At 36.8% G+C, this 22,701-nt stretch overlaps 1 protein-coding gene across 2 annotated transcripts in view; it reads right to left on the minus strand.

Annotated features, from left to right (window-relative positions):
- Positions 1-22,701, minus strand: part of LOC145673098 (inactive pancreatic lipase-related protein 1-like) — a 146,935-nt gene that overhangs the window by 21,372 nt on the left and 102,862 nt on the right. For both annotated transcript variants that reach the window (XM_081742459.1, XM_081742458.1), the window contains exons 4-5: positions 6,912-7,175; positions 3,376-3,582 (exon numbers count right to left, since the gene is read on the minus strand). In XM_081742459.1, the coding sequence (XP_081598585.1) occupies positions 3,376-3,582; positions 6,912-7,175 (471 nt within the window). The remainder of the gene's footprint in view (positions 1-3,375; positions 3,583-6,911; positions 7,176-22,701) is intronic.

The following is a 22,701-nucleotide window of genomic DNA, read 5'->3' on the forward strand; positions in this document are numbered from 1 at the left end:
CTATCTATGTGGGGTATGGTTGGTATCCAATGAACAGCATTGTCTTATTCCCGTCTCGTCAGCTTATGTAATTAACCTCTGATAGATTAACAGAGGTTATAAAAACAGCCCTCATATATTACTTTTAAAAAACGAATATTTAATATTGGAGAACGCGTAATTTAATTTTAGATTTAAAAATTTCAAATGAAGTTAGAACAGAGCTCTATCATGGTCAAATAATTAGAGTTACCGACTTTTGTGCAGGAGACCCTGATTGATTCTCGGCGAGAGCTCGTGTGGTTCGGATTTCATGTTCGGTTTTTGGTTCTGTGGCTACTTGCATATAGACGAATTACAAAGTACATAGCAGGCAACGAGGCAGCTCAGAAACGTAAATGCTGCACCATTTAAGAATAATATGTGTAATATTTCGCCTAGCAAAGTGGTCATATTGTATAATTTCCAACGTCGAAATTGAATCGATTCAGAATTTACATTATAGCACTTTCCGGTAAACATTTCACTTGTTTCTGTACAGTTAAATTGTGCCATAAATATAAATTTACTGTTGAACGCTACACTATGAGCGTTATGATACGATGATATACGGTGCGACCGCTCTCGGACTGTGAATAACCGACTAACGAGGAAGGTCCATAAACCGTGAGAGTTGAATTTTGATGAAAATTAGTGACAAGATTCAGTTCGAGTTGCTAAGCAACGTAGTAATAGTCACTCGATGCGCAAATGCTTCGTTGAGCTGCTACACCGACGCCATCTTAAAATCCGGTAGGCATAGTCCAAGAATACCATTTTGGCATGAAAATGAAAAAGCTTTTGGTAGATCTGACTTCACCTTGTAAGCCAGGATAGGATCTATATGTGGGGGTACTTCCAGTGCGTGATCGCCATCTTGAAAGGCGCCATATTGAATCGCGGTCAAATATGATAAATAGAAAAGGGTCATATGGGCTATCAAATAGCACTGGAATTTACTCCTGAATTCATTTCCGTAATCAAAGTTTACATATCTGTTTTCACTTCAGAGTTAACAGCTCTCTCACCCACAGTAACATATAAAAACTGAAAGATTTGTGTTATAAAATGCGATCGTGCGAGTAGTTGCAGGGTTTTAACTAATGTAGTATTCACTTGATGTACAATAGCCACTATACCAATCGGGTCTTGAGACTAGTGAGGGAAATCGTTAATTAAATTGAAATACCTGTAGGAAAAAATGGAATAACAGCACTGCAACAAATTACACTATTTCGAAGCGCGATAGAATAGACTGGTGAACGATGAAATACGCATTTAATAGTACTGACGAGTAAAGAATACCAAAGGGATTGTTCGGATATATATTTGTGTGTGTGTGTGTGTGTGTGTGTGTGTGTGTGTGTGTGTGTGTGTGTGTTGCGATTATGCATAGCATTTACATGCTATATAAGTTACATGCTGCATAAATGTAAAGTATATGCGTATGGCTTTACAAGAATATGTATCGAAGTTATTAGAAAATAATAGAAAAATTATTAGAATAATAATATAAACTGGTGCACATAGCAATTATTAATCTACTAACCATTTGCTCATCAGTTGTGATGATGGAGATCCATAACGAAGTGATTAGCACACAGCATCATGGAGCAGTACAAACACTGCACTTTCGTCACAATCCTCATGATTACAGATACTATTTTCTACTCGCAGCATAGTTTTCATAGCATTTGTAAATAAGCCAACTATTGCTCTTGTGACGTACCCACATTTCTGCCATGCATACACAGGCATATCCTTTAGAACTGGAACACAAGATTGACGACGCACAACAGAATGTATTTTCATTATGAAAATTCTGTCATGTAACTTCTTCAGTGTCATTCTTCAAGTTCTTCGGTGTATGTTTCTGTAAACTTTGACTACGGACATGGATTCGGGCGTAAATTCCAGTGCTATTTGATACCCCATATGACCCTCTTGCCATTTATCATATTTGAACGTGATTCAATATGGCGCCTTTCAAGATGGCGATCATGCACTGGAAGTACCCCCACATATATATGCCCTATCCCGGTTTACAATGCTGAAGTCAGATCTACTAAAACCTTTTTCATTTTCGTGCCAAAATGGTATTCTTGAACTATGCCTACCGGATTTCAAGATGGCGTCGGTGTAGCAGCTCAACGAAACATTTGCGCATCGAGTGACTATTACTACGTTGCTTAGCAACTCGAACTGAATCTTCTCACTAATTTTCATAAAAATTCAACTCTCACGTTTTATGGATCGTCCTCGTAAGTCACAACCGAAACAGACCCCAGTGAAGTAGATCTACAAACATTGCTTGAAATTAAGACACGACGGTGTCAGAAAAAACACTAGGAGGCACTCGATTCTACGTGTCCCAACTAACCATCGACTATCTGATTCACAGAAAGTTATGTCTGAATTTTCATAAGATGAATGTTCATGAGCTGAAAACCAACCACGTCTATCATGCGACGATGAAAACCAATTGGAGAAAGCTGTACTAGCGCCACCCGGCGGAAGATAGGTGGAAGTTTGAAGTTACCATAGACGAGATGTAAAAACATCTGGCTAATTGAGAAAAGGTTCGAACTCTTACGTACAAAAGTGTTGATGCAAAATTCCTTCATTAGTACCTCCAAAAGTTATGCACGTGATGTCATAGTTGTGGCTGAATTTTCAAAAGAATATTAAAGCTATATCACGTTACCAAATTGATCTATCAGGAACATATTTTGAGGACATTTACAATATTCAAATCTCATTTTGTATGGAGCGGACATCAATCGACTGGAACTGTATCAGAACAAGGCGTCCAGTCACATAACCAAACTATCGTTGGCATACTACGGATGGATGAAAGTTAGAATCGGGACTCGTGCTATTCTCTGTATCGCTTTCCAGAAAAGAGTTCTGATGTCAGTGAAATAGATAACTGTGCCTTAGGACTTCTTAAATATCGTATTATTTCTCATATGATGTGCACAATTTCCGGCCTATAAATAGATTCACAACAGAAGTGGAATAAAATATACCTTGTACTGTACACATGCAATAAAGTCTCTACCAGTGTAAGTTTCGTGGTCCGCAAATTGTCAAGATATCGTCACATAGAACACAACTGGTAGCGGAAGGTGGATTGTCACAGATAAGTGAACATTTCAAAATCATCCATATGAAAGCCCATCAGACTATATAGTTTCTGTATTGAAAGGGATACTAAACTCCAAGATAAACAACCAACAAAATGGAGACATACTTGATTTACACCCACTTCCGTTCGTTTTTAGTTCAATCCAATGTCACACAAATGGACAGGTGTTAACATAGAGAAATATCAATATGGAAAAGAGGATGACTTACAGTCATTCATACCACCACATCCTGGCTGCCGTAACCAATTCCCGCTGTTTGGGTAAAAATCTGCGTGACCCACAGGTTCTGCAAATCCGAGACCCAAATCCAAAGGCCCCGCTCCAGTGTGGATCACGTCTACAAATTCTGCGTCGGATGAGTCCAACCGGCCCGTGGCGTCCTTTTCCGCAAAGCACGGGAGAGCTACGTCAAGACCTGAAAAATAAAATGAATTTAGTAATTAGAGAAGTCTGTGATTTATTACACATTTTCTTTCAAGAAACCGTATTTAAAAAGTAGGCATTTTTCTTACAGTTATGACATTTTGCTTCGAGCATTAAATTTTTGGCATAGACCCTTGGAAACAACGCAAACAAATTGAATATAATATATAGTAGTGTTATGACACATATCAACTTCAAACTAATCCAATACAGAGGAAACTAGAGCCAGTCTTGAAAATGATGTACATTAAAACTTATTTGGTTCTAATGTGTGATGCTATATACAGATTTGAAAGTTAACAGTAGTGTATGTAGACTGCCCTTCGTAGCGTTCATGGTAGTTCGGGTATGTTTTGTTACAACACCCAAATTTTGTAAACGAAATATTTTAGGTAGCCTATAATTAGAAAATAAATACTTGGTTCACCATTAAATATTATTTAACGCAATTGCAATAGGGGTGTACAATTATCATAACATGCTATGTGTCCTTTGTTATCTGATGACTAAATAAGTATGCGTACTTCAATGATTTCTTGAGCTCCCTCGAGGCTACATGGTTAGATCTTCGTTCGGAGCATATGTTGTTCAGACCTCACTTTTAGCACAAGGAAGCAAAATACTGCAAACAAGGCGTCTGCCCACCCAAAACAGAAAATGGAAGAGTAAAGAATAACAAACAAGAAAGACGGTGCAATGTCCTCTAGTCATAGAACTCGAATTTCACAGTCAGTCCTGCGTTAAAAAATGGTCTGAGCTCAATATGATCTGGGCTAAAGACATATCCAAATATTTCCTCGACAGTTCTAACCTTAAGCTTAGAAAGTTATATTTGCTTAAATAAGAGGCTTCTTGTATGTTGGAACTTGCAACACAAAAACGAAGTTCAAACCCAAAGCTATGTAAATAAGAACTAGAATAAGTAAACAAACTTAATTCTGAATCAATGATTAAAAGGCGAATAAAAAAATAAACGAAAATGAATGATGTTGAGAAAAGGGGAATTCAGTTTTTATCTTCTTCGGTAAACGAAGTCATTCCTCCTGGTGTGATTGATGATGAGCAGGCTTTATTCCAGAAAACTTTGTTCGGAGGAGCAAAATCCAAATGTGAGAGGACTGCAATAGGACTTCGGTAAAGAGCATAATTACCATGCATAAGAATGATATGTAATCGCAGTTTAATTTATCTTAGTTTCAGGGATTGGTCACTCTTCACCCCTTCTTTCTCCTGGAGACAAACACTGATGATGAAATCAGCAGTGTTAATGAGTTTTTTTCTCTCTTTTTAAATCATAAGCTGTAAGTTGTAGATTGGCTTCACTTCATACTAAAAATGGGCTCATGATCTATGTGTCAATCTTGGTACGATCCATTTACATTTCCAGTTTTCCATGAAAAGGAGATATCCCATGGAACACTTGAGATTTTTTAAAATTCTTTTTGTCGTTAATAGGATTGAAATACAGAGAAATCACTAATCTAATACAAAGGTATAAAAGATGCTTTAATAATTATTGCCAACTAGTTTTTTTTTATTATTATAATTATTCGATTCTTCTCGAAAACCTTGTTACCTGGTCCAAAGTATGTTTAAGATGGTCGGTATCGCTGGTGGAGAGGCAACCCAAATCGAGAGGTGATATTTTCTTCGAGTTCGGATTTGGTCTCTGCTTCCTTAGAGAGTGCTCATTGTCTCTCAATTGGTGACCGAGACAGCTGGGTTGGTTCCAACTTCTCGCCTGCTTGTTCTGATCGGGGTTGTATCTATAAAAACCTCTGATTGCCTGTGCTGTTGGCCCTCTAAAGGGCATAGGGGGGGGGGTATATGATTGCGCCTGTACAGTGTCTAATTGCTTTTTATGAAGCACAAAAAGTTCTTGTTTAGCGGTAAATCACAGTTTTTTCATGTGCTTGTATATATCTATAGCAGATAGTTGGTTAGTCCCATTGTTGAGAGTTGTGGCAACAATTTCAACACGGAAAGGTCTTGGTTCTATCCTTTATTCTGTGACTTTATGCCTGCAACTACTGCAAGTCCTGAAGATAGTAGTGCGTTTACTGCATATAGATCTTCAGTAAATAGGTGCATGAGGGGGTAGGTCCATGAGCTGAATAAATCTTGGTGAGATTATTAAATTTGATGCCCAGCTGCCGGACATGCTCACCTAGTTCATCGATGTGCATATCTAGTATAGCGCCAGTGATAATACAAGTCAATTACCGGTAAGTATTGGTTTGGATGATGCGTGGTTAGTCTTCTATGTACTTGCGGAGTCGATGACGTGTACTTTGTATCTGCTTGGTGTTGAGTTATTGTATGCACAGAGTTCTTCGGAAGAGAACTTCTTCCTTGTTAGAGCGTGTGGTGGAGTGACTTGAATTTCTTACTTTGCAAGTGTTCTGCTTCTGCAGCTCTATTTCTTTGTGAGTCTTCTTCTTGTTCTTGTGTGTTTGTGGGAGATTATTCCTTTTCAGACTTGGCTTCTTCTTTCTGTCTTCGGGGCATCCACTGACATTTCCGCCGGTAAAGTGATAAAGAGTTGGTGCATTTTTAGTTCAAATCCTTGCATGTGTCTTTATACTAGAGGCATACAATATCTGCAACAGATTACAGTTGTAACTTATTCTGCTTGCTCATTTCTGCTGTCTGTGTGATAATCTTATTGGAGTTTCAGAGCAATGATTTACTTGATGCGTCTCATTCTACTTCTTGAAATAATATAGCGTGTAATTTATGCAACGGACAATTTACAAATTACTTTTTTTCTAAAAATCTTTATTTATTTTTTAGTCTTGATTCAATATCCTGCAATCAATTCTTCACTCTTAGGTTCCTTAGCAGGAATACTTTGTGATTTCAATGTGTGAGCTTACATATTTTATTTTTCAAGAACATTTTTGCAAGACTTACAGCAGTTCATTCAAAATTTTCGCAACCTTGATTGGAGCCATAGTACGCACGAACGTTTTCTTCGAAAAGGTGAAAGAATACATGTGAAAAGCAATAGTTCCTCGCCTTGCCGTTAGAGGTGCCACATAAATGTCTCGAACCAGCATGAGATACTCCTTCATCAATTGAAGTAATGTAATTAACTGACATTACCTATCCACACATGTAATTCAAATACATTTGAGATAATTAATTTTAAAGTAAAACCATAATCTAGAGCAAAAATTATGTGAACGTATTGTATTCTCATCGTTTTTACGTGTCTTAGTACGGAAGTACAAGAAATTTAAGTTGCAAAGTTTGCGCTTAACAAATAAACAAGCAGAAAATAATCTTTAAAAAAAAAAGTATTGTAAAAATTATAATTACCGGTAATCCTTCCTATTCCTCTTCCATTTCTTCTTTCTCGAACTCTGGTACCAGCAAATCCAGCTACGTGAGATCCCAGGCTGTGGCCAATTAAGTGAATATTTAAAAGGCTCGTTTGTCCCTGGTCAACCAAAAACATAATCATGTCTCCTACGTAATCGCCAACCACTTTAGTTCGAACGGCCACTTGAAAGTAATTGTAGTTCCAAGAAATCGCTGACCAATCTACGCCAATTATGTTGTAATCACTTACTTTCAGATAAGCTAAAAAAAAAAAAAAAAGATGTGTTTATGAAAGGACATGTCTTTTATTTGACAAATATTCGTTCGAGGGACACAAAATGTCAAGAATTACTTGATGGATCATTATCGGATTTGGCCAGGATTTAAAGGGTTAAAACTTAAGAATAAAGTTCGTTGATGGAAGTAACCCATCTACTTTATCCAAAGACATAAACAATTAAAAATCGGTTGCCCATATATTGCTATGGAAAAATTATGGATATCATCCTTGCTTGATAGACTACCCGCAGTGCTATTGAGATTGCAGGTTAGTATAACGCGCAGGATACAATATATTAATTTATCCGTGGAATACAATACTAAAATGAAACTAAATGACTTTCTAGATAATAAATCTAAAGACTTGAAACTATTATCTATCAATTATCTATTTTCAAAAATTAATTTATCTTAAGGTAACTTGTTAAGGAGTTTGGTTTATCATGAACCAAATCAGTTAGTTTCTCGTGGCGTACACTGCGACACTACTACTTGTTAATTGATTGTGTCACTAGTTTATAGTAAAAATAATAATTAATCAATATTGTTAATTAATAGAAGTTAAACATTCGATCAAATCTAGAAGCAATTAAGAACTTGGAAAAATGATTAAAAAACAGTGTCGTAAAACGGCCACACTATGCATAAAACTATTTTCAAACTATTAACAATTTAAATCTTCAGAATTCTACGTTGAAATTAGCCTTAACAATGACCTATAGATTGAACCACAAAAGTTTTCTAAATTATAAATTGCTAGTACAAATACAGAGATAAAAGTAATTCGTCCAACTTGTAAGTAGTTATTCATAAAATTAAATGATTGCCAAGTTTCGTCCTATATAGTGTGTAGAAAATGATATACATACACATAAATTCTAAATATTAGTCAATACTTTTACTGAGATTCATGCACATACTACATATTACTTTCAATATAAGTATTTCTTACAGACAAACTTACATCATGTACTCGGTAGAAATGAATTTTAAAGCCATCTAAACGATTTGAAAATGGCTTTGCATAATGTTTTGTAGAAATGTCGTATCTTTCATATTAAATTATATCTACGCAACTGTATTAACAATAGGAAATTAAAAAAATAAGAATACTATTTTTTTTAAATTTAAAGTGTTACAAATAGTTAGTATTCAATTCTGTGTTAAATTATTCAATATTTTCAAGTGATCATAATTCCTGCAAAATATATACAGGGTTTAAATAAAGTCTGGACGGATTTAATTTGCTTATAATTTTCATAAAAATGCTCATAATGAAATCAAATAAAGTGCAAACGGTAGCGGAATGATTAAATTTTTACTTGGCAACACTGTTAGGTAAGCGGCAACTCTGAACACGTTGAGAGAGGGAGAGGGAGGGCAAGGGTCAGTTTCTTATTAAATTCAATCCATTGTTGTCTCCATTGTTGTTTCAATGTTGACTGTTAAAAGTAAGTTGTAAGCTGTATTGGTGTGTGTGTCTTTTAAAGAAATAAATAAATGAAAAACTCCTCTGAGAAGACTATTTTTTTACCGTATCAAAGATGGCGTCGGTGAAAGAGAAAGCGCAATGTGTTCTGTGGTACGCAGAGCTAAAATCACCAATTCTGGTGTGTCGAAAGTTCACCAAAGAGTTCAAAAAGCCGGCACCGACTGAGAGTGCAATCCGAAAGTGGCATGCTAAGTTCTTGGAGACAGGAAGCGTCCTGGACCGTCCTCGAAGTGGGAGGCCGCCAACATCGCCTGCAACAGTGAGCAGGGTAAGGGAAAGCATCATCAACAGCCCACAGAAGTCAATTCCTAGACGGTCCATGGAACTCGGAATACCACAGACAACCGTGTTTAAGATAGCCAAGAAGACGATCAAGGCCAAAGGTTACAAAATCAAGATAGTCCAGGATCTGCATGATGAAGATTTGGATCCGGTTCAACTTCTGTGACGCCATGCTCAAGCAGTTGGAATATGGCGACGTTCTCCTTTCAGCCATCATGTTCTCAGATGAGGCAACCTTCCATGTCTCCGGAAAGGTTAACCGACACAACTGTCGCGTTTGGGGCACGGAAAACCCAAAGGAATTTGAGACACATGAGAGAGATAGCCCTAAAGTGAACGTTTGGTGCGCTGTGTCCTATGATCATCTGATTGGACCGTTCTTTTTTGAAGAGGAGACCGTGAATGGAGATTCGTACCTGGATATGTTGCAGAAATACCTCATTCCGGAACTGGAGGCACGTGGAATCCAGAACAACATCGTGTTCCAACAGGACGGGGCACCCCCTCACTATGCAATCAAGGTGAGACAGTTCCTTGACGAGAAATTTCCTAACCGATGGATTGGCCGTGGTGGCCCGATCGCTTGGCCGCCAAGATCACCCGACCTTACCCCCTGCGACTTCTGGCTTTGGGGTCATGTGAAAACGGAAGTTTATGCAAAGAAGCCAAATGGTTTGGAGAACTTAAAGGACAAAATCAGTGCGTCTGTGGCTGGCATTTCGGATCAAACACGGCGGAACGCTGTGAGTGAATTCCAGCGCCGCCTACGCGAATGTGTGGACGTAAATGGTGCCCAGTTGGAGGTGTGGCAGTGAATGAACTGAGCTGGTGCAGATTACAGGTAAAAATTTAATCCTTCCGCTACCGTTTGCACTTTATTTGATTTCAATATGAGCATTTTTATGTAAATTATAAGCGAATTAAATCCGTCCAGACTTTATGAAAACCCTGTATATTGCAGGAATTATGATCACTTGTAAATATTGAAAATATATCTTGGAATCTGCTCACTATGTATGGCATTTTATACCAAAACATTACATACCGAGATCTGAGTAGGGAGTATACACGAACTTTCTCTGTATCTACCACTGAGTTCAATCCCCGTTGTAAGTTTCTGGGGTTTACTGTTTACAAATATCTTATCTCAGTCACAAGACTAATTAACTAAAACTAGAAATACAAATTGCTGACCAAAGTAACGTTTATTTAAAAATAATAAATGTGTAACAGTTTCGCCAACTAACTGAACATATTCGCTTCATCAGACATTGTCCACTGAACATATTGGACAGTGTCTGATGAAGTAAATATGTTCAGTTAGTTGGCGAAACTGCTACAGTAACAAACAAGTTACAATGTTACAGTGTCTGATGAAACCAATATGTTCAGTTAGTTGACGAAACTGTTACAGCGGCTGGCGAAACTGCTACAGTAACAAACAAGTTACAATGTTACAGTGTATAATGAAGTAAATATGTTCAGTTAGTTGGCGAAACTGTTACAGCGGCTGGCGAAACTGCTACAGTAGCAAACAAGTTACAATGTTACAGTGTCTGATGAAGCGAATATGTTCAGTTAGTTGACGAAACTGTTACAGCGGCTGGCGAAACTGCTGCAGTAACAAACAAGTTACAATGTTACCGTGTCTGGTGAAGCCAATATGTTCAGTTAGTTGACGAAACTGTTACAGCGGCTGGCGAAACTGCTACAGTAACAAACAAGTTACAATGTTACAGTGTATAATGAAGTAAATATGTTCAGTTAGTTGGCGAAACTGTTACAGCGGCTGGCGAAACTGCTACAGTAGCAAACAAGTTACAATCTTACAGTGTTTGATGAAGTAAATATGTTCATTTAGTTGGCAAAACTGTTACACATTTATTATTTTTAAATAAACGTTGCCATGATCAGCAATTTGTATTTCTAGTTTGTTATTTAAGATAGCAAAGCTAGTATGAACCGGTTAGTAATTAACTGAATATAGAGAAGAATTAATAGTTATGCTTTTAAATGGTGTTGAAATAGTTATGTTCAAGTTTTCGGTCCTTCCATGTACTTTAATGGTTAGCAAGTGTGGTCCCGCTTCGATTCCCAGTAAGGGCACATAATTTTGAGACATTTGGAGAGCTACTTGAATTAAGAGATGCCAAACTCCAGTTTTTAAAAAAACAAAAATTATTCTTAAGGGATTCGAAGTAGTGATCACATCAATCAACTAAAAATACACTGACTAACCGAAGCCTTTGTTGGACTTTAAAGATATCAGTTTAAGAGTTTAAATGCGAGCTGGGACCTTTGTGTATCCTACGAAATCCGTTTGAAAATATTACATGCTAGTAATAAGTAAGTGATACGATTTTACGTGTTAGATTTAAGGTGGGATGGGTGAAGTGGAAGATGATCTCGAATTCTTTGTAATAAAAGGATACCTGTAAGTGTCAAGCTGAAAGGAAGTGCGTGCAAAACCGTAATTAGATTCGGATTTATTGCACGAAGCAGAAACTTGGGAAATCAAGAAGGCGCAAGAGAAGAAACTAAGCGTAGCCATAATGAAATACTCAGATGAATATGTAGTATTACAGCTTGAATATTATCAAAAACGAAAGAATAAGAGGAAGCGTTAAAGTGATTGAGATACTGAAAAAAAAAGTACGAGAGAGAAAATTACAGTGGTATAGTTATTTTATGAGAAGAAAATATTATTTTATTGGCAAGAGAGTGAGAAAGATGAAAGTAGAAGGCAAAAGAGGAAGAAGTCCAAAATATGGACAGATTGTGGGACTACCGGCTTAGAAGAAAAGGGATTAATAAAGGATAATATTTGGGACCAAGCAAGATGGAAGCGAATCATAAAAATTTCGACTCCGTGTGAGCGAAAAAATACAGAAGAAATGAAGAGTATAACAGTAAGACCACGAAAAACAGGATCTAGAATTAAAGTGGGTAATTACTACTTGGGTGTGTATGGTGCATTGTAATCTCAGAGGGTTTCAGCCAGGCGCGCAACTAGAGGGGGGCTAGGGGGCCTGCTCCTCTAGTTTTCGTGGCCCCCCCAGACTTCAATACAAAATACCATCATTAATACAAAAAACGCAGTTTAGATATTTGTAAGAGAATTTTTAATGATTTGGCCCCCCGTAACTTATTCATGTTCCCTCTCCCAAACCTCTCACTGGTTGCGGGCATGGTTTGAGCCTGCAATTGCAAGCATCAAAACTGAGCGTTTTATCACAAATAACACAAATGAATAATGGCTGTTTAGACAGCGATATACAGACTTCAAATATTTTATAGAATTGTCCTACAGATAACATTAGTCTGAAAGTAAAGCAATATAAGCTACTAATTGGGGTTAGGAACTGGAAATTTGATTAATTCTTCACTGTTCCAATATTTTTTGAAATATGTTTTTTTTTTTTAATCTAAACTTATAGCCGTTTCTCACAATAATACTATTTGAGAAGTTCACTTAGTTTACACTAATGTCATCTATATGGAAATCGCATGAAATACTTGAAAATATTACATCACTGTCTAGCTGCTGAGTATCTGGGTGGTTGTCTGTCGCTGAGTCAAAGCCTTAGCCACACTGGAATACCGCATCTCGTGAGATCAATGAAGGCAATTAGCAGTACCAAGTCTGGTCAGAGGAAAGGTGGATGGCTGTTCGAACTCACCAGATGGTGTTGATATTACGGCGTCCACCCAGCGTCGTGAGGACAATTGGAAAGCTACTTGAAAGAGATAGAAGAATCGAGTTCCTGTTTAGAAATCCAGCATTAACGGAGAAGGAAACCGTCGATATGCTGACCACACATCACCTCAAGTCGCATGAGTGCCCCAAGCCGCAAGAGCAGTTACGCCATGCGTATTCATGAGGCTGCAGAATAGAATGTAACATTCTGTGATATTAACAATTCACAATTGTCTTGTGAAATTTAATATTATTCTTGAGTTGTAATATTTTAAAGAAGAAATCATGAAAGTATGCTGTGGAGTTCGAAGGAACGTAACACTTTCAGTAGTAACTCGTGAAGGCTTTAGAAGTCAGCTATGGACGTTCTTGGCTTCTATAAAATTTATGCAGCTGTGATGGTGGTAACATTTGGTAGAATACCTACTAGCACGAACGAACAAACGTGCCAAGAAATAACCAAGAAACTCGAGACCCAATCATTTGCAAATTATAGAAGCACGCGCGAATAAAAGAATAGACAGATAAGCCATCATCACCTCTCGCTGTTGTTATTCACGAATTAGTTTTATCTGCACGGTGAGAGCTCACGTTTCTGAAATAAGTTATGACTTCTTTTTTTTTTTCTCAGGTGGCATCACAGAAATTGAATAGAGTCACTACTTGTGTCGACCTCCTTTGTTGATAGGAGCAATGAAGCGGAAAAATGTATTATTTCGTTAGAGCAAGCAGAACCAATTTTCATACGGTGTCATCAACAGAAGCAAGATAAGTTAGTGTTTCATAGCAGATTGCTCTTTCATGGAGGCTCTTTCACGCTTACTGTTGAGATGGACTAAGATTATCTTCTTTAGAAAGCTTAAACACTTTGCATTGATGATATGAAAAGCTGAACTAATTTACTCTTGAATTAAGTGCAATAATATATAATAAATCGTAGTTTGAAAGACCATACAAAATTTAGAGGACATAAGAAGAATATAAGCTATATATATATATATATATATATATATATATATATATATATATATATATATATATATATATATATATATATATATATATATATATATATACAGTGGCGGCGGTTGGACGTTAAAAGTGAGGGGGCAAGACATGATCTGAATATTTGTATATAAATGTTAGTTTTCCTGGTTGTTTCTAACATTTTGTTTGACGAAAGGTTGTATAACTAATAGGATACTATATTTTCAGTTAAAATACCGTATATCGTATATAATAGTTTATTAAGTAAATTGAGAAGAACAAAGCAAGTAGATACTAGCCCTTTGTACTCTTAAACAACGAAACTGTAAGAAGAGATTTGATTCCTTGCCCATGAACATCTTAAAATTCTGTCTGGAAAATTGTGTGATCAGATTATTTAATAAATTTGCAAAATAAATAAATAGAAAGGATAATATTAATCATAGTAATGAATAATGATGCTTGTTTTGCAAAAGTTATATTGAAACTGAGGACTAATGAAAAACTTAATATTTAATTCCACACATGCTATTAAATGTATGTTATTACTCTTAGAAAATGAAAGGCAGTAAATACTACAAGCATATGCTACGACATTTAAAGAAATATTTGCTTTTGCAGCTTCTTGAAATATGTTCGTTGCCATTAGGTGCAGTTTTCACTTTCTTGGAACACATCAAAACACAACAATACTTAGAATCAATCCACACTTCAGTTATACAAAATAAACTTAAACCTAGAATTATGTTCAATTTAGTAAATTTTATTGTATATACACTCGTACATCCTTAAACACAACACTTCACTCGTATATTACACTACAAAACAATGGAAAAGGTAGAAGTTGTTTCTTATCACGCTCTTTTTAATCGATATTCCTTACTTTAGAAAGAAGAAAAGACATTTTAGGAACTGTCAATTTTTGTGCAATTAAAGAATAACTTGTGAAATAGGCCCTACTTTTTTGCATAATGTTCTTTCGATTAGCTTCAAAGCGGTTCACTAACATATCGAGCCCTTGTAGGAAGAAATGAAAGTATGCTGAAATTGTGCTCCAATAGGTTATTTTTTGGGGTTATTTTCTGTGGCGATTAAAACGCAATTACTGTAGCTTTCTTTACTCCACGGGAAGACAACCAATACGTATTCACGCAACAGCAAATATTATATGGCAGCATTTTTTCCTATTAATCAGTAACACATACAAAATCGTTACATTTCCAAATGAAACTATATAGCTACATTAATTGGTTACTTCAAAAAAGTGCGGGGGCAACTGCCCCCCTTTGCCCCCCCTAATCGCCGCCCATGTATATATATATATATGCAGGGTGTTAATGAACTATAACAACAAACTGTAAAAGATGATCCCTCACATCAAAATGAGCAAAAAGTTCTCATGGACCTGTGCGAGAAAGTGCATAATTTTAAACCTACGGCCGTCTAAAAGCTTGAAAAAAACTATAAATTGCAACATTCGTTATTTCGAACCCAAGAAATTGTGGAGTGGCGGTACATATCAGCGTAAGGAGGTCACACAAACGTCATCAAAATATGTATATTTCAACAACGTGCAATAAGTGAGCAACGAATTTCCTACAGGGCATAATTCCCAGACATGTTCCCAACAGAATTCTCAAATATCATCTGACTTAAAGGTAGGTCCAAACTAAACAAAGGTACACATTGATATGCTAAAAGTCATTTTAACTGCTATGCCGACTATAGCAAATTGTTGGTTGCTTTGACGAAAACCGGTAAAGAGTATGTCCATGAGATGTCTTCCAGGGATACCGTTTCAACATATTACCAGGTTAGCTGGAGGTCTCTTTGAAGTGCCAGTTGTTATCAGATAATGAACTGTAAGATCAGGTGAGCGTGTGGACCAAAGAAGCAGTGGAACATGGTGTTAATCGAGATGTTGTTAGACTTTGCGTGGCACAAGCGGTTGCAATGTCATGGACGAAAAGAACCTCATTCAGGAACTGCATCAGAAGGGGATTACAACAGCTTCAAAAACTCTTATGAAACTCTAGAGTGCTTAACGTTACCTCCATTAGAAGTTCCCTAACGAATTTACTCTACGGCTGAAGAAACCCTAAGATCCATAGCTCTTAAATAGGCGCGCCATATTTCATAAGTAAGTAGGTGCCTGGCTGTATATGATACCCCCATTAAATACGGTATGTTGTGTTTTAGTTATTAATTGCACAATTAATGAGAACTTTTTCAAGGGCAATCCTTAAAGCGTTTCCTTAATCCTTAAATAATAAATATAGTTATAATGTTGTTACATCATGCCCGTCGTGAACCTCTCGTCACGCAGAAGGATTCTAGTAAGTTCTAGATGAAATTAGGAAAACAAAAACGGAAACGTAGTACCTCTCTAAATAACTCAAAAGGTGGATAATTGTGTAAATTCGAATGAATACATCAAGAAACAAATGAAATCGAATATAAATTCCTTTGATGCTGCAGGTAAATAGCTACAGGCAAATAGTTATCGATCTGAACTCAGATATTCACATGATTAATATCGTGCAATGTTTGGTTTATGTTGAATTTTGAACAGGATCCCATTGAATGCCCAAAATACAACTTTGTGGTGTTTTAGTACACATACGAGGCTACAATCTGGACAATTTTGAAAAAAAAATTTCAGGGACATTTCTATGCGAAATCCAAAATTCAAATATTAATTTGAATTTTTGAAGTGTTATTTTTTTATTTTACAGGTTTTCTCAATACAGTACAACTTGTAGAGCAGTCTTTAAGCTTTCTAATGGTGTTTGTTCCATGTCTCTAGTGCACATTTTAGCCATTTTATGACAATTGTTAATAATCACAGTAACTGAAAAAAAAAAATGCCCTTTTTTGACATTTTCGAACAACCTGTATGGGGACACTTTCAGGAGGAGAGAGGTAATATTTGAATTTTTTTCATCTCCCACTGTAGTAAAGCTGTGCAACAATTTTTACAAAAATTTAAGATGGTCAGGTCAGATTTTGTCATTTCATTGGTTAATTTCACATGGAATGTCCCTAATGAAATATTCGTTTGTAAAATAACAACAAAATCTCCTAGTCGTATTTACAAAACTTAAAAAGGTCGTGCCCAAGAATAAAGTACCCCTTGGGGATATTTTCATTGCAAGTAGTTCTGATATCCCAAATAAAACCACTCCGCGTCGAAAAGAAAGCCAACTTCAAACTAATAAAAAAAAAAAGTTATCAATATAGCCAAATTCTTCAGATAAGGTAAGTTGTAATATCGATTCTGTAAAGTTCTTGAAATAAATTTCTCCAGTTTGAAATGATCTAAAGAACTTGACCAACTGGTTACATTATCAATATGGCTAAATTCTCCAGCCAAGACAAGTTATCATATTGATTCTGTCAAGTTCTTGAAATAAATTTCCTCATTCTAAAATTATTTACAGAACTTGGCAAACTGGCTGTGTTATCAATCCAGCCAATTTCTTCAGCCAAAGAAATTATATTCTGGTATAACCAGTTGGCCAAGTTCTTGAAATAATTTTAGAATGAGGAAATTTATATTAAGAACATGGCAGAGTCGACATCAAAACTTACCTTGGCAGAAGAATTTGGTTGTATTGATAGCGTGGCCAGTGGATCAAGTTCTACAAATAATTTCAAAATGGAGAAATTTATTTCAAGAACTTGCCAGAATCGATATCATAACTTACTTTAGCTGAAGAATTTCATTATATTGATAATATAGTTTGGAATTTGGCTTTCTTTTTGACACATAATGTTTTGGATTGGGATACTGGCTTTCTAGAATGGAATGCAAAACTGATAAAGTGAGATGTCGACAGAAAAAGATTTTAAAAAATCAATAGAGTGAAATAAAACGAATTAAAATTCGTACTGACATCGCAATTTTCCCTTGTAAGATAAAAAATTAGCCAATTCATTTCCTCTAAAAAATATAATTTGTGAATATGTCTTGCTCAAAGTTAATTAATAAAATCCAGTAAGTTAATTAATATAATTGCTCATAACATGACATTAAGACATTTTTTTTTAAAAAAAAGAAAAAAGATTCCTGCTTAAAATATGTGAAAGTACTTTGACATGTGCAAGTTTTACCCCATTTTTAAGCAAAAATGTTGCCTGAGACACTTCTTTAATGGAAGGGAACTGTCAAACAGATGGTTTAAAAGTAAATTTATCTCTTTGTGTACACACCGCTAAGTTTATCTCACGATTCACATTTTAAACTCAGCACACCATGTCTTTGCACAGAATTAAGTGAAGCATTACTTTTAGAAGAGTGCGTTTTCTCTACATTTGTGATCTGCAGACCAGAAAAGGATAAATTTCCTTTTCTTTCCACAGCAATCTGCACGCGGATCGTGATACAATGTCGTATGTTTCTCTTAATGACAGGAAAGGGTGAAAGAGAGCAAAGATGTGCATTGTTTGTAGCGAATTACACGCAAAGATTACTCTCACAAGAAGAGTGCCAGGAGATATTTGGTTTCAAGTTACGACTAGCTAGTATATTTCAAGCTTCCCAATTGCGTAAAAAAATGTCGTCTTTAACTGATTTTTATTAAAAGAAAGTCTTTATTGAAATTGTTTTGCAAAAATTTTACTTACGTAAGTCGGCAACGTAGCCAAAGAAGCATTCAACGAGAAAATATCACTCTCAACCTGCGGGCTTAATATTAGACTAAGAAAGATGGTCAAGTACTTATTATATGGAGCCTTGGACTTAATGGTTCAGAGACCTTACGGAAATTAGAGAAGAAGTAGTCATTTACAGAGCTTCCAACCAAATGTGATGTTGGAGAAAATGGCGAAGGCAAAATGGAAAGAGAAAGTAACAAACGAAGGTGTTTTAAAACCGATAGGAGAGAAGAGGACGCTTCTAGCTAGCATACTTCGTAGGAAGGCCAATTGGATTGTACATATCTTGCGAAGAAATTGTCTTCTCTATACTACTATAAAAGGAAAGATGGAAGGAAAGCGAGAAATAGGAAGAAGAACAGAATTGATCGATGATTTGAAAAATAGAAGAAAATATTGGGAGTTAAAAGATGAAACTGAAGACCAAGAAATGTGGAAGAGACATTTCCAGGTCCAAACATAATATTAAAAAATAAAAAAAAAACTCATTAGTTCCAGGACCTGCCAACAGGAAGAATATAATATAATATAATATAATACAGTAATAAGTTGACAACACGCATTTAATGGTTCATAACTTGGGAACCAAAAACCTGCACACCATAATATTCACAGAGATGTCTGGCTTAGCATCACTCCCTGCTTGCGGAACGCATCAATCAGAGAGTGACTTGTATGTTGTTTGTGGGTTTTGTATCAATCCCAGGTCCTGATTGAGTACACGTGACATGACTAGTCTCGAAATGGACATCTCTCGGCCTCGGGACAATAACGATTGAGTCCTGATGAGATTTCTCTGAATCCTTGCAGTTACGGATTTAATTTCCAAGTCTTGCTTTTCAGAAAAACAGAAATTCTAGAATAAATAAAGGACGCCCCTGAGGAAAGCCCGCGTCCCGACAGAAAATAAGACATTAACCATCTCTCTACATGCTTTGCCTCCATGCAGTTAGTACACTTAAGTATTTGTTCAGTTGGAGTGTGTGTTGAGTTTCTATCTTTCGGAGACATTTACACGTGTATCTGTTAAAATGTGTAGATAGAAAAGATAGAAGGGCAAACAAGAAGACAGGAAAGTATGAGATTTTTAACTCTGAGGCTTTGATAGAGAGATAAAAACCTGGATTGCTAGGGAAACCCCCCTTTATCGATCATGCTGCATGCACAGGCAATTTACATGGCAAAACTACACTGAAAAGGGTGGCAAAAATCTATGTGCTTGTCTCTAATAATAAATTACATGTTGAATTGAATCGTTGAGTTCGAAAACTGGTCATCTCCATCGAAGCTAATTTGAGAGAAGTGACAAACAAAGCTAAATTAATCAATATGCATCTGACATATAGAGCTGTTTTCATTTTCGGACCGTAGAACTGACTACTTTCTACTTCCCAAAAATGAAAATAACCCTATATGTCAGATACATACTGATTAATTTAGTTTTGTTTGTCACTTCTCTCAAATTAGCTTTAAAGGAGATGACCGGTTTTCGAACTCAACGATTCAATTATATTCCTATCAATTAATCTGCTAGTTCCATGTAAATTCGTGTTGTCTCTAATAGAGAAGTGTATTGTTAGTGAGGTATCTGCTATTTTTAAGTATGCAGTGGCCGTCTTCTTGATCCATGGTCAGTGCCTGCAGAGGTCGTCGTCGTCGTGGATATGCAGAGGTTGCAACTGCGTTACTTCTTCTTCCCCTATGTGGCTGGTGTTCATGGTATGGCATCATTCTTCCTATTTTTCGGAACGTCTATATTTTATGGCTTGGGGATGTATATTTCTCTTATGATAGTTGGTATTACGTTAACTATTGAGTTGAATATGGTTACTGTGGCTGTGTTGAGGACTTCCGTTATTTGTTGGTTGGTCCTGGAGCATTGTCGTTACCCATACTTTGTTTGTTGCTTGTAGTGCGGCTTAATATATCCATCGTTCTATGGTATTTGGTATGAACTTCCTATGAACTGCCTACGGTATTTGGTATCATATTGTTTGATTTTTGTTCCTTTCTGGTTGTTTGTCGATCCTGATAAGGGCCGGAATCTGGTAATCTAAGGTGGTCATCTTCTATTAGTATTTTTGGTGGTCTCTGTTTTCTTGGTGTATGCAGTTTGGCTGAGGAGTTACAGCTGCCAGTACAGTATCCTTTTCGCACGTTTGACAAAAGTTTTTGTTCTGTCGTTTATTGCATGTATCTATGTGTGCTTCTCTACAGCAGTTGCACACTCTTTTAGACATCTGTTATTGAAATGTCCATACGGATAGCATGACCAGTATGGCATTTTTCTTACTTGGTTTCAGGAAGTCTCTACATTATACAGTTTCTGTTCTACTTGTATCTCATTTGTGATTAGTCTGCATATTTCTGTGGATTCTGAAAATTAACCCAACGAATTTCCCCTTTTTCAGAGACTGATTACTACCAGTTTTTTTTTTCTTTCTTATTCCATTGACATATGAAATGCTTCCAATTTGAATGAATTTATTGGGATCATTTCTCCACTACTTGTATCGCCAGGATATTTTTTTTACGTATCTAATTGTATGATATTTTTACATACAGAACATACAGGGGTAGACAAAGAAATCTAAAAACACTTCATACAGGACACGTGTACACTGTACAACACGTGTTGCGGTTGCCGATCGTTTTTTGTTTTCAATGTGCCATGTGGACCTTCCTCTTCCGTCAGCAGTAACCAGTTCACCTGTGAGTGTCGTGGTGTGAGAGTGGTGCGGTAAAATGGACGACCTGACAGACTTCCAAAGAGGCATGATCGTTGGTCTGGTTGGAGCTTCAGTGGCAACAGTGGCGAACATTGTGGGGGTATCGAAAGGCACTGTGTCCAATGTCACGAGGGCATACACAATTCATGGGCAAACGACGTCTGCAAAGTACAACAGTGGTTGAAAGACAATCCTGTCGGATAGGGACCGGAGGGCATTAAAACGGATTGTAGCAGCTAAAATGAAGACCATTGCAATGAAAATTACGTCTAAACTCAATTCCGGCCCATGGAATGGTGAATACTAAGGCGTATGAGGCCATTTTGGGGGGCCAGGTTCTACCCATGGTCCAAATATTGTTCCCTGATGGTGATGGCATCTACCAAGATGATTTGCACCCTGTCACGCTGCAAAAACGGTGAAATCATGGTTTGAGGAGCATGACCAGGAGCTATCACACCTCGCCTGGGTTCCACAATCACCAGATCTGAACATCATTGAGCCATTGTGGTCTGAGTTAGAAAGACGTGTTCAGTCTCATTACCCTCCACCAGCATCCCTTAAGGAACTAGAGCATGTTTTGGAGGAACAATGGTACAAAATTCCACACACCGCGATTCAGGAGCTATATACGTCCATTCCACGTCGGATCCAAGCTGTTTTGAACGCAAAAGGAAGCCCCACACCATACTAGGTATGATTTTCACACTTTTGCAAACGTTTTAGATTTTTTCTACAACCCCTGTATATACACACATCATATATATACACAGGGTGTTTCAAAACAACACCGATAACGTTTGGGAGGTGATTCCTGACAGCAAGATACGACGAAATTGTAGACCAACCTGGGTGCACCTGCGGAAAACATGAAAAAATGAACTTTAAAGGTCCATAGCTCCAAAACTATGGGACCTATCGTAATCCGGTTAAGACTTCACTTAGGAACTAAAATGTGCGCTATCCAAAAATACATGGTTCGGAATTCTGCGGTACTCACGCAACAATTTATATAGAAGGAGTTTGGCTACGAACATTTAATTGGAAGTACCCACCAACTTCCTATATAAAAATAGTTGCGGAAGTATTTTTATAATTTCAAACGTAAGTAGCAGCCAATCTATATTTTGATTTTTAAATACAAACATTATACGTATTCTTTACCTCCATCGATTACTATTAAGAAATTCGCAAAGAAGGCTCCTTCTGAATTTCCGTTACATTTCACAAAATATTTTTTACCGTAAAATAATCGAAATTAATATGATATTTGTATGGCCACATACAAAATAAAATTACAAAAGTTTACAATTATTGCTGGAAATTAATGCTGAGACCCATTTCGAACATTTTAAAAACACATAGTTACTAGGAGCGCTGAGGAAGTGAAACTCCTTCGTCCCAGGTTTCCCTTTATTTACTGGGTGCAGGAGACACGACCCTACCAGGGGAGCCGCCGATCTGAAATGGCCATTGTCTTTAAAGGGAGACAGTCTACATCAGCCATTGGGTCTGGTAATGTGCGGTGTACGTCTACCGTAACTAGAGGTAGTTCCGTATTGATTGAACGACCCTACCGAAGGAAGGGTGTGGGTTTCCCTTCTAATGGTGGCTTACACGTACTATTGGAATTCGGATAAGTAGCATCGCTACAACGTGTACGTG

This window comes from Thermobia domestica, chromosome 16 (assembly GCF_964235325.1).
Source record: "Thermobia domestica chromosome 16, izTheDome1.hap1.1, whole genome shotgun sequence".
Classification (NCBI taxonomy): domain Eukaryota; kingdom Metazoa; phylum Arthropoda; class Insecta; order Zygentoma; family Lepismatidae; genus Thermobia; species Thermobia domestica.